The following is a 17134-nucleotide window of genomic DNA, read 5'->3' on the forward strand; positions in this document are numbered from 1 at the left end:
AAAATTGTGTATATAATATATTTGTATCTATATATAAATATATGTGTACATATGCATGTGTCTAATATGTGTATATATGTACATATTATATATATATATATATATATACACACACATATATGTGTGTGTATATATACACAATACACACACAGACATATATGTGTATATATATATATATATATATATAAAAAGTTTATATATATATATATATATATATATATATATATATATATATATTACGAGCACCAACCCGTTTGTATAATTATCTAGATACATATATATAAATGGATATTATAATCGTATTTTTTAAATCAGCTAGTTATTAGTTTAAATAAAGTGATCTATTTCAAGAAACGAATTTATATTTTATTTATTAGTTTACAGAAACTAAATAAATAATAGATAAAAGTATTAAAAGACAAGTAAAGTCAACCATCAATTAATGTGTTTCTATTTTCCTTCATCAGAAAACTTTCCTGCATCCTGCAAATCCAAGAAATAAAAATACAAAAAAAACATTCGGAATTAATTCGAATACCAATTTGACCAGTTTTGGTAAAGCTGCCCGAAATAAGAAATAACGTATTTTCAATATGACATTGTATGGCTGTGCTTTATTTTTCAACAGGCCTATATAGAATAGAGAAGAGCCAGGACATATTTTGTAATGTATTTTTCCTCTATATGAATAGATATAAATGAAATAAACTTCACTATTGGTATTTTTAAAATTAAACATTTTATTTTTTAGAAAAAAAAAAGTGAAAAATGTTGACATGAGCTTGATACAATAATACTTGGCAGTAAGAATTTTACATTAATAAAAACACTTAAGTAGAAAAAACCCATAGTCTATTATAATACAAAACACAGGATCAAATAAAAAAAATGACAGTTGTCTGTGTGTAAACATGTCAATCATTCTGGTGCACTAGAAAAGACTTATTGCTTTTATTCCTAGAGACTTGCTATGACTCTGGCAGACCTGAGAACCCCACATTCTGGCAGATTATGGGGGTAAAGTACCATGCCACTGTGGTGAAGGCTTTTTTTTTGCATTTGCAGGTTACCTTGGCTTGGTACCAACACACATTAGAGGTGGCAAGTATGGCTACAAGGGCCTTCCTTGTATTACCAATGGCACATAAAGGCAACAGTAATGCAGAAGCCATAGAATTATCCTACCTTCTCAGCACAAGCCTGATTTGTATTAAGAGTTTGCAATCCTAGTGGTATAAGGTTCTCCATTGGAAAGAATTGTTCCAGGCTGCAAGGCCCCACCTAAGGAAGCAGCAGCAGGAGGGTTGGAAAAAGTCACCAGGGCTCTGGAGATAACTGGGACCCCAGAAGCTTTGGAAGAAGAGTTGCTGCACTGGACTGGGCTCATGTCCCCACCTATGATGCTCTCAATGGAGAAGGTGGAGGATCTGCTGAGTGCTGAGCTGGAGGTCTTGGCAGTCTGTAGGGAGGCTGGAAGTGCTGGGTTGAGTTGGTGAGGGTAGAATGTACATGTCCTGGGCAGATCTGGCAGCAGGGATGGAGCTGGCATGGCAGTGGCATTAGTTGGCTGTCTGTGTTGGGACTGGAAGGCAATCAAGGCAGAATGTGGGTGGTAGGGTTGCAGCTGGATGCCATAGCCACAGCTGTAGGGTCCATAGCCATAGGCTGGCAGGAAGTGCCCGGGCTCCCTGAGCAGCAGCTCTGGGGTTTGCTGCCTTTTGAAGCGTTTCCTCCTCCTGAGAAAACTCCCATTGTCAAACATATCCGCAGACTCGGGGTCCAGCGTCCAGTAGTTGCCCTTGCCAGGGTTGCCAGGCTCCCGGGGGATCTTAACGAAGCAGTCATTGAGGGAGAGGTTGTGGCGGATGGAGTTCTGCCAGGCGGGGAACTTCTCCCGGTAATAGGGGAAGCGCTGGCTGATGAAGTCACAGATCTCGCTCAGGGTCAGCCTCTTCTTGGGGCTCTGCAGGATAGCCATGGTGATTAAGGCAATGTATGAGTAGGGGGGCTTCACCAGGGTGGTCTTGCTGCCGCTCCCCGGCTTGTATGAGGGCTCTTTGGTAGATGAGCACTGGGGGGACCTGGGCATCAGCAGCTCCTCTGCCACCACCACCTCCTCTTCTTCTTCCTCCTCTTCCTCCTGTGCATAGTGGCAGCCCCTGGGCTCCTCGTCCTCCCCCTCGCCCACCACATCTATGTCGGTCTCATCAGCCAGGGCAGAGGCATCGGTCATGTCAGAGCTCAGAGTCATGGCTTGCAGGGCAGTTCATAAGGCTGGGGGGCTGGAGGAGACCCCTCTCCTCTCCTGTAGGCGCAGAGGCTGGCAGCGCTGGTCACAGCTGGTGCTGGGTGATGGGGCACTGGGCAGACCTGCTGCATGCAGGCATGAGGTGCAGGAGCCCAGGAGCAGATGAGGAGCAGAGCTCCAGGAATAGGTCGGATCTCAGTCCATGGGAGGGCGGGTCTCACACTCCTTATAGCAAACACAAGACATCACATGGCTGCCAACGTCACCCACTGCCCCCAGCCCAGGACAATGGGAGATGGCATCTGCACTCACATCACACACTGTCCTGCCAGCACTATGTGTGCAGCTCTGCAGACTGACATAATAATAACCCTAGAGAGATGGACAGGCAGAGAGACAGACAGATAGATAGATAGATAGATAGATAGATAGATAGATAGATAGATAGATAGATACATCTATTTATGTAATAATCTATGTATATTTGCATATAATAATAATGCATAATCTATGTAATAACAATACTGGCATATACAATTAAGTGTACATATTTATACATTGGAAATATTTCATACTATTAATTTTTATTAACTAAGCTGTATAAATTGTGATCACTGAGAATGAATTGACATAATCATAATTTATGATTTCCATCCAATTCTGCTCACATGGTGTTGTGTGTAACAATGTGTATATTACTGTATATGCAATAAAGCAAAGATAGACACATGCATCTATCTATCTATCTATCTATCTATCTATCTATCTGTTATTACATATACTGTAATATACACATTGTTACACACACCATGTGAGCTGGATTGGATGTTCATGGAAATCATCAATGATAATCATATGTATTTATTTTCAGTGATAATAATCTATATAGCCTAGTTAAATAAAAAATGAATCGTTTGAAATATTTCCAAAGAATAAAAATGAACACATATTTATATGTGCCAGTATTGTAATTATAGTTACCAAAGACAGATGGGTATGGAGATAGATAGACAGATAATAGATGAATAATAGATATATAGATAGATAGATAGATGAATAATAGATAGATAATAGATAAAATATAGATAGATAGATAGATAGATGGATAGATAGATAGATAGATGAATAATAGATAGATAATAGATAAAAGATAGATAGATAGATAGATAGATAGATAGATGGATAGATAGATGGATAGATAGATGGATAGATAGATGGATAATCCAAAAAAGAAGGCAGCACTCCAGAAGATCCTGTGAAGCAAAAAGCGGACTTTAATTGTCCAAAAGTAGCAATATGGGCAATAAAGTCCGGTTTTGCCACACAGGATCTCCTGGAGTGCTGCCTTCCCTTTTGGATCCTATATACATGAATAACAAGATCTATAGCTTGGGACTTGCACCCTCCATTGTGGGGACTGATTCGGCTTCACTTTTTTATGGTGTGAAAAGTAGAAAGATACATAGATATATACATTACCCCGTTAATACAAAAATTCAATGCTATGAAATATTACCAATTTAATCAAATGTGCACTGTTATTTGTATATATCAATATTGTTATTACATGAAGTCACCACAGATAGAGAAATATCGGTAGATAATAAATATATAAATATCGACAAAAAGAGAGATACATGAATTAACAAATAAACACATTAATAAATAGATACATAAATAACAGATGATAAATAAATCAAATATATTCATAAATAAATCAATAAATACATAATTAGATAATAGATAGATTGATAATGGATGCATAAAATAAATAACTAGGATGTTCCACATACACATAACTGTAATAAGATGATTTTCTTGTACGATTTCACAATAAATGCATTTTTATATTTATTACAGTGCCGTTTATCCACATAGATTATAGTAATTATTCGTTATTTATCTGGACACTTTGTACAGAAGCAATTGTGGGTCGCTCCTGACAATCTGCTAATAGTATCTCATCCTCAGTATATTAATAAATCCCAATTGTTCTGCTGACTGAGGGGTATTTTGGCGCAGTTTGTACCCTCTAAGTCCTGCTTGTGTGCGACAATTCCCAGCGGAGAAGTCGGAAGTTTTCCAGATGCTGGGAGTTGTAGTATGAGTTAAAGAGCCACCAATGATTTAGCTGCTACCATTGCTAGATTATTAGTAGTAGGTCTGGGTCCATCTTCCAGGTACATACAATGATACAATGAGCGCTGACTTGTGTAGACTTTAAGATTTCCCTCTTCCAGTCCATAAAGGAAGAGTAAACAGAAAGTCGCAGGAGACTCCAAGAGACAAAGTTCACTATGACGCCAGCATGCGCCTCCTCTGCAATCATTATTACTGTATCCTGGAAAGTCACAGTCACATTGTCCTCTGATCACCATGTTTGTCCCCTGCCTCTAGTGACACTGATCAGTGCGGGCTGCAGTTCTGGAGAATCTGCCTTCCCTTATACTAGAAGGCGCCACGGGGCTTTGTGCAGGGCAGCGGCGCCACCTGCTGGACGTTGTGTAGTAGTTCTACTATACATGTTCAGCAAAGGTCGTGTGTGTGTACTGTTACCTACAAACCTGATTTCATAGTAAGCTTAAAGTAAAGTGATGATGGTGTCTGCAACATACTTCAAGTGTACGATCATATCCACTGATGCTGCCATAGCCACAATCACTGTTCTTCCAATACTGCTCACAAGTGTACATTTACACTTATAATAATATCACTACATTAACCAGATGCCGCGCTTTATTATAGTCTGTTAGGGTCTTTTGGTGCAATATAAAATAACATCAACATAAACCTCAGCTAGGACCCAATGAGCAAAGCCGTTCTAGCCTATAATACGTTGTACAATTTTAGTTGTAAAGCGCTGCAGAATATGTTGGTGCTATATAAATACAATTATTATTATTGCTATTATTATACAGAACCGTATTACACACTGTTGTGCATGTTGCTATGATTTATTTTAATGCAAACCAAGCACTAATAAAATCTCTGTTAACCACATTAAATTCATGGTCCTATTAGAGGAGAGTGTACAGCGAGTGAATATCACAAGCATACAACCATGTCTCAACCCTCGCTTGCATCTCCCCATAAAAATGTGATTTGGGCATGCTACCATTGAGGGAGGAGAAAACATATGTAATATTAACCCCTTTACCCCTGAGGGTGGTTTGCACGTTAATGACCGGGCCAATTTTTACAATTCTGACCACTGTCACTTTATGAGGTAATTACTCTGGAACGCTTCAACGGATCCCCCTGATTCTGAGACTGTTTTTTCGTGACATATTGTACTTCATGATAGCGGTAACATTTCTTCGATATCACTTGCGTTTATTTGTGAAAAAATCGGAAATTTGGCAAAAATTTAGAAAATTTTGCAATTTTCAAAATTTGAATTTTCATGCCCTTAAATCAGAGAGATATGTCACACAAAAGAGTTAATAAATAACATTTCCCACATGTCTACTTTACATCAGCACAATTTTGGAACCAAAATATTTTTTTTATTAGCTATAAGGGTTAAAAGTTCACCAGCGATTTCTCATTTTTACAACAAAATTTACAAAACCATTTTTTTAGGGACCACATCACATTTGAAGTGACTTTGAGGGGCCTTTATGACAGAAAATACCCAAAAGTGACAACATTCTAAAAACTTTACTCCTCAAGGTGCTCAAAACCACATTCAATAACTTTATTAACCCTTCAGGTGCTTCACAGGAATTTTTGGAATGGGGAAGAAAAAAACGAACATTTAACTTTTTTCACAAAAATGTTAAACCCAAACTTTTTTATTTTTTTTCAGGGGTAACAGGAAAAAATGGACCCCAAAATTTGTTGTGCAATTTCCCCTGAGCACGTAGGTACCCCATACGTGGGGAAAAAACACTGGGTGCACGACAGCAGTCAGAAGGGAAGGAGCGCCATTTGACTTTTTGAATGTAAAATGTACTTGAATAATTAGCGGACATCATGTTGCATTTGGAGAGCCCCTAATGTGCCTAAACAGTGGAAACCCCCCATAAGTGACACCATTTTGGAAACTAGACCCCTCAGGGAACTTATCTAGATGTGTGCTGAGCACCTTGAACCCCCAGGTGCTTCACAGAAGTTTATAACATGGAGCTGTGAAAATAAAATTTTCACGTTTTTCCCACAGCAGCTCCCTATGCCATGCAGCCTGTTAGCGCTGCACACAGGGATACATTACTTTGGTCATGCACTGCGCATGACAAAAGTAACATCCTGCCGCCTGGTGACCCGGATGTTGTGCTGATGACATCGGGTCATCATGACAACATCCGGGAGCCGCCGCACACATCGCTGGAGGCCGGAGAGGAGGTGAGTACCGGCGCTTACCTCCCCTTGCCCCCGCAATGCTGTGATCGACTTCGATCTCAGCATTGCGGGGGTTAATGTGCAGGGAGCAGTGCGGGACCGCTCTTTGCACAAAGCACCGGGTGCCAGCTGACACCCGGCAGCGATTGCCCCGCACCACTTGTGTGCGGGCACGATCGCATTATGCGTAATAGTACGTAGCTGGTCCATAAGTCCCTGGGCACAGCTATGTACTATTACTGACGTCGTTGGAAAGGGGTTAATATATAAGAAATAATGTAAATATTCAACAATATAACACTATAGGTTATGAGTACTAATTCTGTGATAGGTCGATGATCCAGGGAACTAGTCTGATTGTCGTATGTGGAGTCTGAAAGAAATTTTTCACCTAAAGGCTCATGCACATCACCATAGTTTCGGTCCCAGTGTGATCCAAAACAGATCGCACTTGGACTAATGTTAGTCTATGGGGTTGCACCCGTGTCGGACTGGGACTTAAATTCAGCCCTGGCATTTAAGAGCGCACAGGCCCACTTGCTATATAGTGAATGTGATATATGTTGAGGATCGCTCAAGATATATATCACATTTAAAGAAACAAACTGCTGTTAAGCCAGAATAACACTGTGAAATTTAACGGGAACCTGTCAGGTCAGATAACTATTTACATGCAGATATAGAGCTAATCTGCAGGTTAATAGCATTATGAAGGTGCCCAGCCACTGTACTGAAAGTGCAGCACCCGGGACAAAATAATTTCTGTCATGAGCCAACAGCTTTCAGTCATGCAGGTTGCCCGGAGGAACTATAGTCACCGCTCACAGCAGTGAGAGCAGCAGCTGCAGGCACGCTCCAACACTTTGACTGACAGCCAGCTGTGCACAGCTGGCCATCAGTCAAAGAAAGAATGCAGCGAGCAGGGACCACAAAAGTGACTTCACAATCGAGGCAGGGCTGGTCTCCGCTCGCTCCTTACAAAGTGCACTAACAGTGCTCTCTCTTTCCCGCTCATCACTTCTCATTACAGCCGGCGAGGTTGTGCACTGTCACTGTGCAATGAGAAGAATATTGCCCAGTGAAAAGGGAGATCCTGCTGAACATGCATCGGAATTGACAACTGACACATGCTCAGTAGAGCAGGGACTAGCCCAGCCTTTGAAATGGCTGTCACTAATGATGCCATTGGTGGACACTAGTGTTGAGTGACTCGCCCAGGGGAGAATGGGGGATGACTCGGTACCCGGGCCTTTAGCCTGGCCTTTAGGGATGTCGCGGTGGTCGGCTCCCGGGCCTGTACCCTGGGGTCACTCTTTAAAAGGGTGGATATTTGTTAATTTTAAGAAAGAGTTTGTGACGCCACCTGTGGCTTCTGGTGAGATTCACCAGCGCTGCGCAGTCCACTGAGGCCGGTGATAAGGCAGCTTGATGGTATAGCTCCCCACAGGTGGAGCTAGGCCTCAGGGCAGTGTATGAAGAGGGATGCAGGTCAGGCGAGACCCAGCCGGGTCCGAGCAAGAACAGGAACAGACACGATAGTCACTTCAGTACCTTTTACTGATGGAAATTCAGGCACGTCCCGGAGCACTGTAGGGTGAAGGGTGCATGTCAGGATCCTCCCCAATGAGAGGGTTTTGGGCCTCCTGTTTCTTGCCTCTGCGTAGTAAGTTTCTGAGCTGCCTGGAGCTAGGCCTAACTTTGTCTCTGTCCTGCTCTGGCTGACCTTGTGGTAGGGCCTTTTCTTGGAGTGCACGCTCCCGACTTAAGGGGCCTATGTGTCTCCTGGCTCTGTTACGTATCAGCACTTTAGCGATCCTGGGACTTGTAATTCTCCAGGGATTCCGGTTATATCTTACTGGGTCATAGAGATCCCGGTAAACTTCGGACCCGGTGTCCGGTAACTGCTTCGGGGTGAGCCAGTTAAGCTCCTCTGCCCCCTATGAACTAACTCTCCTCTCGCCTTCGGCCTACTCAGGCCCTCACTAGCCTACTCACACTAACGGCAGCTTGCCGCGCTTCAACGATCTTATGGCGCCAGCACACCTAAAGCTCACCTCTCTGAGCTACAACTGAGTCTAGAACGTGCTCCACTGCAGACTGACCTCTCCCAGGCTTTTGCACTGCAGGAACTCTCTCAACAGGTTTGCTTTCTGTCAACTCCAGTCTAGACTAGACTACTGCTGCCTGGCTCCACCTTCCCTATTTATTTATCCCTAACAGGCTCCCTCTGCTGGTCTGAGGTGGGAGGTGGAGATGTGTGAATGGTTATGGGGGCCTCTTGTGGAGGAATCCTTCAATACACCCTTCTAGGATCTGTGATACCAAGCACAGCTGGGCGTCACATTAGCAAGCACTAAAATGCTCGGGTGCTCGATGCTCGGGCCGAGCTCACCGTGATACTCGGGTGGTCGACGCGAGCAACGAGCCCAATGTTAGTCTATGGGAGACCCGAGCATTTTTGCGGCAGCACCCCCGGCAGTCTTTTAACAGCCTAACAAGAGCCCAAAAAGATAGTGACAGTGCTCAAATGACATAGGGACAGCATGGGGATCGCCCCAGGAAGCATTTTTGACCAGGTCACTGCTGTCAACAACGTGGTCAGAGGTATTAAGCTACTTTTAAGGGCTCACAATAAAACGATCAAAAACTAAACTGAAACTGCTTTCCTGTGAAATATGTTAAGGAAGTTCCTTTCCAGGGTAAAGACTTGGGTATAAGGTAAAATAAATAAAAAAAAAAACAATACTCCTCAACACCTTGGGCTATGTTCACAAGTAGCATTTTTTATGCGTTTTTGCACTTTTGTATTGCTTTCAACCATGACAAATGCATTCACCGGGACATGTAATTTTAACATTTTACAACCTTATCTGGCCATGTGCTGTGTGACACATGCATACAGTGCTGAAAAGACATGGGAACAGCATGGGGAAGACCCCTGGAAGCATCTCTGACACCCAGGTCACTGCCTAAAAGTGTGCCCATCAGAAGTAATCCTTGCCGCATCAGAAGATGCAGACTTGCAACTATCCCCGTGCAAGTTCTTGTCCCAGGGCAGTGTTCAATTGTACCTCCCCCATTCCTTGCAATGCAAGCGCAAATATGCAGCCTGCCACCCACCCACCCCCAGGCTGCAATACCATACTGCTTGCTTGCACTTGAAATTGGGCCTTTTAGGCATGTGGAGGTGGAATCTGGCCACCACGTCATGGCTGCGTTGGAGGCCTGGTATCCATACTCAGTCCCCAGCCGCCCGGCGGCCGGGTGTCCACACTCGATCCCCAGCCGCTAGGGGGTGGCCGGGTGTCCATACTCGGTACCCAGCCGCCCCGCGGCCGGGTGTCCACGCTCGGTCCCCAGCCGCCAGGGGGCGACCGGGTGTCCATACTCGGTCCCCAGCCGCCCCGCGGCCGGGTGTCCACACTCGGTCCCCAGCCGCCAGGGGGCTTGCACTTGAAATTGGGCCTTTTAGGCATGTGGAGGCGGAATCTGGCCACCACGTCACGGCTGCGTTGGCGGCCTGTTATCCATACTCAGTCCCCAGCCACCCGGCGGCCGGGTGTCCACACTTGGTCCCCAGCCGCCAGGGGGGGGCCGGGTGTCCATACTCGGTCCCCAGCCGCCAGGGGGCGGCCGGGTGTCCATACTCGGTCCCCAGCCGCCCCGCAGCCGGGTGTCCACACACAGTCCCCAGCCGCCAGGGGGCAGCCGGGTGTCCATAAACAGTCCCCAGCCGCCCCTATTTCTCCTGTCAACTTCCCCCCACACACTTTACTTAGCCCGGCCTGCTTTAGGGCAGCATTGGACGAGCCCACCAGAGAACCGGACTCCTCCGGTGGGCCCAGGCTTCTCCATCAGGGGAGTTGAGAGTGCCAAGGTGAGGAGCATGATGATGATGATAGAAGTTAGCTTCTGCTTTGTTTTCTTTTAATGCAAGCGTAAGTGTGCAGCCTGCCACCCACCCACCCCCAGGCTGCAATGCCATACTGCTAGCTTGCACTTGAAATGGAGCCTTTTAGTTTGGAGGAGGCTGAAGCTGGCCACTACCTCATGGCTGCTTTGGCAGCGAGGTATCCATACTCAGTCCCCAGACGCCCCTATTTGTCCCGGTGTGCCTTATACATAAGATTAAGTGTACATACCAAAACATTACCTGTGCCCTCCCCAGTGCATTTAGTGGGAAGGACAGCCTATTCCACTGTAGTGTGTGCATGCCAAACCCCTGTTCATTGTACATGCGAAAATGCCTCCCACCCTGCACCTGTCGTTGCAGACTTGCAACTATCCCCGTTCAAGTCCTTGTCCCAGGGCAGTGTTCAATTGTACTTCTCCCATTCCTTTCAATGCAAGTGCAAGAATGCAGCCTGCCACCCACCCACCCCCAGGCTGCAATACCATACTGCTTGCTTGTACTTGAAATTGGGCCTTTTAGGCATGTGGAGGCGGAATCTGGCCACCACGTCATGGCTGCGTTGGCGGCCTGTTATCCATACTCAGTCCCCAGCCGCCTGGCGGTAGCCGGGTGTCCATAAACAGTCCCCAGCCGCCCCTATTTCTCCTGCCAACTTCCCCCCACACACTTTTCTTAGCCCGGCCTGCTTTAGGGCATCATTGGACGAGCCCACCAGAGAACCAGACTCCTTCGGTGGGCCCTGGCTTCTCCATCAGGGGAGTTGAGAGTGCCAAGGTGGGGAGCATGATGATGATAGAAGTTAGCATCTGCTTTGTTTTCTTGGAATGCAAGCGCATGTATGTAGTAGCGGCTAGGCCTGAGGTGGTCAGCGTTTTGGCGCATATCCTACCTCCTCCGAGGATTGCTGGATGTTTTCCTGCTACCATCCCAGTTCTATGACTCCCGTTCAACAAAGCTTCAGGTGATAAATGATGGATGAGGTAGTGGCAAAGGAGAAAGAGCAGGAGGAACAGGGACCATTCACATCAATATCAGGCCAGTCCACCACATATGTCTTGTAGGATATGTTTCTGTAACAAAAGGAGCGGTTCGGCTACACATTTATAGGGCATACAGTGAGTGCAATGCCTACCAAAAATTTTGAGGCACTCCAATGCCCCTTGGAAATGACATGGAGGTCAGAGGGCCTTAACTAAACCGTTTTTTCCATTTATAGCAACTGGGTCTCCTGTACACTGTTGGCCTCAGCAGTGAATGGAAGGCTTTCCAAAAATTATGAGGAACTGCAATGCCCCTTGAAACAAATGTGGATTACAGCGTACTAAAAACCTTCTACCCATTATTGGGGAGTGGGTCTCCCTTAGTTTTCGCCTTTGCATTGAAAAGCAAAAGCTGACTAAAATTAGGAGGAAATGCAATGCCCGTTGGAAGAGTCGTGGAGGTTAGAGGTAATTAAAAACAACATTTCAATGCCCGTTGGAAGAGCTGTGGAGTTCAGAGTGGTTTAACAAGACGCTTTTAATGCCCCTCAGAAGAGACGTGGAGGTCCCAGTAGCTTAACAAGACGGTTTTAATGCCCTCGGAAAAGTGGTGGAGGTCACAGTAGCTTAACAAGATGCTTTTAATGCCTCTCAGAAGAGACGTGGAGGTCCCAGTAGCTTAACAAGGCAGTTTTAATGCCCCTTGAAAAAGTGGTGGAGGTCCCAGTAGCTTAACAAGACTGTTTGAATGCCCCTTGGAAGAGACATGGAAGTCACAGTAGCTTAACAAGACGGTTTTAATGCCTCTCGGAAAAGTGGTGGAGGTCACAGTAGCTTAACAAGACGGTTTTAATGCCCCTTACAAGAGCCATGCAGTACAGCATCTTAAAAACATTATTCCCATTATTGGGGAGTGTGTCTACCATAGTCTTTGCTTATGCCTTCCAAGCAAAAGCTGCCAAAAATTAGGACGGAGGAACTTGCAATGCCCATTACAAGAGCCATGCAGTACAGCATATTACAAACATTATTCCCATTATTGGGGAGTGGGTCTCCCATAGTATTTGCTTATGCCTTCCAAGCAAAAGCTGACAAAAATAAGGACGGAGGAACTTTCAATAATGGCAACATGGACCACGGTCACCCTGGTGGTATAGTGGTGGTGGAGGCTGAGGATAAAGAGAAGAACATAAAACAGCCGAAATGAGGACGCGTAAACCCATGTGTGGGTGTGAAGCGGTGCATATGAATACACCTCCCGAAATAACACAGTGGATTTGACTTTATGTTACTCTGCTGTCATTTGGTGGTGATGAGAAGTCTGGCCCAATCCAGCCCTTGTTCATTTTGATAAGGGTCAGCTTGTCAGCATTGTCAGTTGACAGGCGAGTGCGCTTATCAGTTATAATTCTCCCAGCGGCACTAAAAACACGCTCCGATAACACGCTAGTGGCTGGGCAGGCCAGGACCTCCAAGGCGTACAGACCGAGTTCATTCCAAGTGTCCAGCTTTGATACCCAATAATTAAAAGGCACAGAGGAATCACGGAGGACGCTGGTACGGTCGGCAAGGTAATCCCTCACCATCTTTTGAAACTTTCCACTCCTTGTGAGAGTACCCCGCGCCTCAGGGTCTGTCCGAAGGGAGGGTCTGAGAAAACTGTCCCAAAACGTTGACAGTGTTCCCCTGCCTCTGCTAGATTGGAGTTCCATCTCTCTCGCATGTACGCCTTGGTTGGGCAACGAACTGTGACCTCTGCCGCTAGCGTGTTCAGATGGGAATTTTCTTAACAGTTCTGCAGCAAGGGCCTTCTGGTACTGCCCCCTTTTTGTAGACCTCTCCACCTCAGGAATAAGAGAGTGAAAGTTCTCCTTGTAGCGGGGGTCTAAAAGAGTCACCAACCAGTAATGACTGTCACCCAACATTTTGACAACGTGAGGGTCACGGTTAAGGCAGCGTAACATAAAGTCAGCCATGCGTGCCAGACTGGTAACGGGCAAGACTTCCGTGTGCTCACCAAGATGACGACTGACCATGCTCTCCTCCTCCTCCTCCTCCCCCCTGTCCTCAGGCCACCCACGCTGAACCGACGGTATGACAGTTGTACAGGTACTACCGTCAACAGCGCATGATACAAGCTCCTGTTCTTCCTCCTCCTCCTCCTCTCCCTCATTGTCCCCCAATGCACGTTGGGATGAGATGAGGCTGGGCTGTGTGTAATCGACCGCTACGGCTTCTTGATCCATCTCATCATACTCTGGCTGCAATGCCTCCTCTTTAATTCTCTGCAGAGAGCGTTGCAAAAGACATACAAGTGGGATACTGAGGCTAATTATGGCGTCATCGCCACTCACCATCTTGGTGGACTCCTCAAAGTTTGTCAAGATGGTACATATGTCAGACATCCAGGTCCACTCCTGAGGTCTTATGTGTGGAGTCTGACCTGAATAATCGACGGCCTTGTTGCAGCTGGTACTCCACAACTGCTCTCTTCTGCTCACAAATCCTTTGCAACATGTGGAGGGTAGAGTTCCAACGTGTGGGGACATCACACACCAGTCGGTGTGACGAAAGCTGCAAACGCTGCTGCAACACAGCAAGGGCGGCGGAAGCTGTAGCCGACTTGCGAAAATTAGCTGACAGGCGGCGTACTTTGACGAGCAGATCTGGCAACTCGGGGTACGATTTAAGAAACAGCTGAACCGCGAGGTTAAGCACATGAGCCAGGGATGGTACGTGTGTGATCTCGCCTCGCCTCAGAGCCACCACCAATTTACGCCCATTGTCACACACGACCATGCCTGGATGTAGGTTCAGCGGTCTCAGCCACACATCTGCCTGCTCTTTCACAGCTGTCCACAACTCACAAGCAGTGTGAGGTTTCTCACCTAAGCTTATGAGTTTCAGCACAGCCTGTTGCAGCTTGGCGGAGGCAGTACTGCAGTGCTTCCAGCTTGTAACTGATGTGTTGATATCTGAGATGGAGGCTGAACATGAGGAGGAGGAGGAGGATGATGCGCAGAAGCTGTACACTGTGGGGGCAACTCTGACTGACATAGGGCTCGCAATCCTCGGTGTGGGGAGGATGTGTTCCGTCCCAAGGTCCGACTGTATGATCTGTGAAAACCTGAACAGGAAATTTAGCACCTTCCAAGAAATGACGCCAATGTTCAAACGCGAGTTTAATAGCCAGCAATTCCCGATTACCAACATCATAATTAAGTTCGGTTTCTGAAAATTTTTTCGAAAAAAAAGCACAGGGATGTACTCCATCCTTGTTCTCCTGAGACAAAACTGCACCGACCCCTACCGAAGAAGCATCAACCTCGACCAAAAAAGGCTTGGTCTCATCAGGCTGCATAAGGATAGGGGCAGAACTGAACCTCTCCTTGAGATACACAAAAGCTTCAATGTCCTCAGTAGTCCACTGGACCGTATTCGCACCTTTCCTGGTGAGATCGGTCAGCGGCTTGACAATTATAGAAAAATTGTTAATGAATTTCCTGTAATAATTGGCGAAACCCAAAAATCTCTGTATCGATTTCAAACCAATAGGCCTAGGCCATTCCTGCACAGCCTGAACCTTCACCGTGTCCATCTCAAAGCCCTCGCTGGAGATAATGTAGCCCAAAAAACTAATTCTCTGCACAGCGAACTCACATTTCTCCAGCTTAGCAAAAAGTGAATTATCACTCAATAACTGCAACACCTCACGTATGCTCTGCCAATGGGACTCCAGATCTGGTGAACCACATTCTTACCAATCAAAGATTTCAGGATGTCATTAATAAGGTTCTGAAAAAAAGCGGGTGCATTGGTAAGACCAAAAGGCATAACCAGATTCTCAAAATGACCTACCGGAGTGTTAACAGCAGTTTTCCATTCATCACCCTCCTTCATTCGTAACAAATTGTATGCCCCCGGAGATCAATTTTAGAGAACCACTTGGCCCCCACTAACTGGTTAAACAAGTCAGGAATTAACGGCAATGGGTAGGAATTGCGCACGGTAATCTTATTAATTTCACGAAAGTCCAGACATGGACGTAAACCACCGTCCTTTTTTTTAACAAAGAAAAATCCAGCGGCCACAGGCGACTTAGAAGGTCTAATGTGACCAGCAGCCAAGCTCGTCTGTATGTAGTCCTCCAAGGCCTTTCTTTCAGGGATAGTCAGATTAAATAAGCGACTCTTGGGAAGAGTAGCTCCAGGAACAAACTCAATGGTGCAATCATAGTCCCTATGAGGAGGTAAAACTTGCGACTGCTCCTCTGAAAAAACCTTCCAAAAATCCTGAATAGGTAATTCCCCTTTTTCCACAGCCGCAATGCGACCATTACAACATTTATCATAGCACTTAGGACTCCAAGACTTAATCTCATTAGTAGACCAGTCCAGTAAAGGATTGTGCAGTTTTAACCAAGGCAAACCTAAAACGACTGGAGAGGGTAAATTATTTAATACCACCAAATCCAAATTTTCATGGTGAATGCCATTGATAGTGAGGGGAAATGCAGCAACCTTGTGAGTAATACATTTCAAAGGAGTGTTATCAATTGCAATCACAGAAATAGGTGATGACAAAGGTTTGGATTCCAATTTAAGTTTTTCCAAAAACCCCTTATCAATCACATTAAGTGTTGAACCACAATTCACAAATACCTGAAATTCAATCAAATCTTCCTGCAATGAGGTACTTCCTGAAAGAAATACTCCCTTAGAGCTCAAACAAGCAATACGGGCATAACTGACCTTTTTTTTTCTTTACTTAAATGAAGCTCACAGTTCTTAATCAAATGGTCAGTTTTACCACAATAAAAACACAATCCCTTGGAAAACCTGCGGTCTCTTTCCTGAGAGCGGAGTGACATCGCCCCAACCTCCATCGGTTCTCCGCCGTCCGAGCAGACCCTCTGGGGACTAGGAGCTGCCATTGCAGGAATTTTTTCATCATTAACCCTGGCACACAGTCTCCTGTCCACACGTATAGCTAATTGCATGGCTTCCTGCAAGGTCTCAGGTGCAGGAAATGCAATCAGCAGATCCTTAACACTTTGACTTAGACCAGCAAGAAAAAAAATTTTAACGCCAAATCATTCCATTTCACTTCTGAGGACCACCTTCTGAAGTATGTACAATAATTTTCAACATCACCTGACCCCTGATTCAAACGCCTCAGTTCTGTCTCAGCAGATGGGACTCGATCAGGATCGTCATACAATCGCCCCATAGCAGAAAAAAAAATCCTCCACTGACCTAAAACACGGATCATTAGGTTGGAGAGAAAAGGCCCACCCCTGTGGCTCCTTGCGCAAAAGTGACATGATAAACTCAATGCGCTGTGATTCATTCCCAGAGGACCTTGGTCTCAAACGAAAATATAATAAACAAGCATTTTTAAAGGAAAAAAAATCTTGTTGTTTACCATAAAAAATATCAGGGAGTCCTACCTTGGGTTCGACAAAATGCGCTCCAGAACAGCTACTCACGTGTTGCCGGAGCTCGGACACCTCCAGAGACAATACTTGCAGGCGTTGAGCCAAATCTTGAACTGATCCCAGGATTTCTTTCCTTAAAGTTTTTTTTTGTTTGGGCTGGACTTACTGTTATGATCTGCAACATAAACTAGGGAAAGAAGGGGAGAGCTGTCCCT

General features: G+C 45.4%; 1 protein-coding gene across 1 annotated transcript in view; it reads right to left on the reverse strand.

Annotated features, from left to right (window-relative positions):
- The window catches only part of FOXD1 (forkhead box D1), a 47039-nt gene extending 44483 nt beyond the window's left edge, over positions 1-2556 (reverse strand). Inside the window, exon 1 of the mRNA XM_073655035.1 lies at positions 1186-2556. Within this exon, the coding sequence (XP_073511136.1) occupies positions 1211-2251 (1041 nt within the window). The 5' untranslated portion in view covers positions 2252-2556 and the 3' untranslated portion in view covers positions 1186-1210. The remainder of the gene's footprint in view (positions 1-1185) is intronic.
- Between the last annotated feature and the right edge of the window lie 14578 nt (positions 2557-17134).

This window comes from Phyllobates terribilis, unplaced genomic scaffold (genome assembly GCF_046119375.1).
Source record: "Phyllobates terribilis strain yellow unplaced genomic scaffold, ASM4611937v1 Scaffold_1__5_contigs__length_1240528914, whole genome shotgun sequence".
In the NCBI taxonomy this organism is placed as follows: domain Eukaryota; kingdom Metazoa; phylum Chordata; class Amphibia; order Anura; family Dendrobatidae; genus Phyllobates; species Phyllobates terribilis.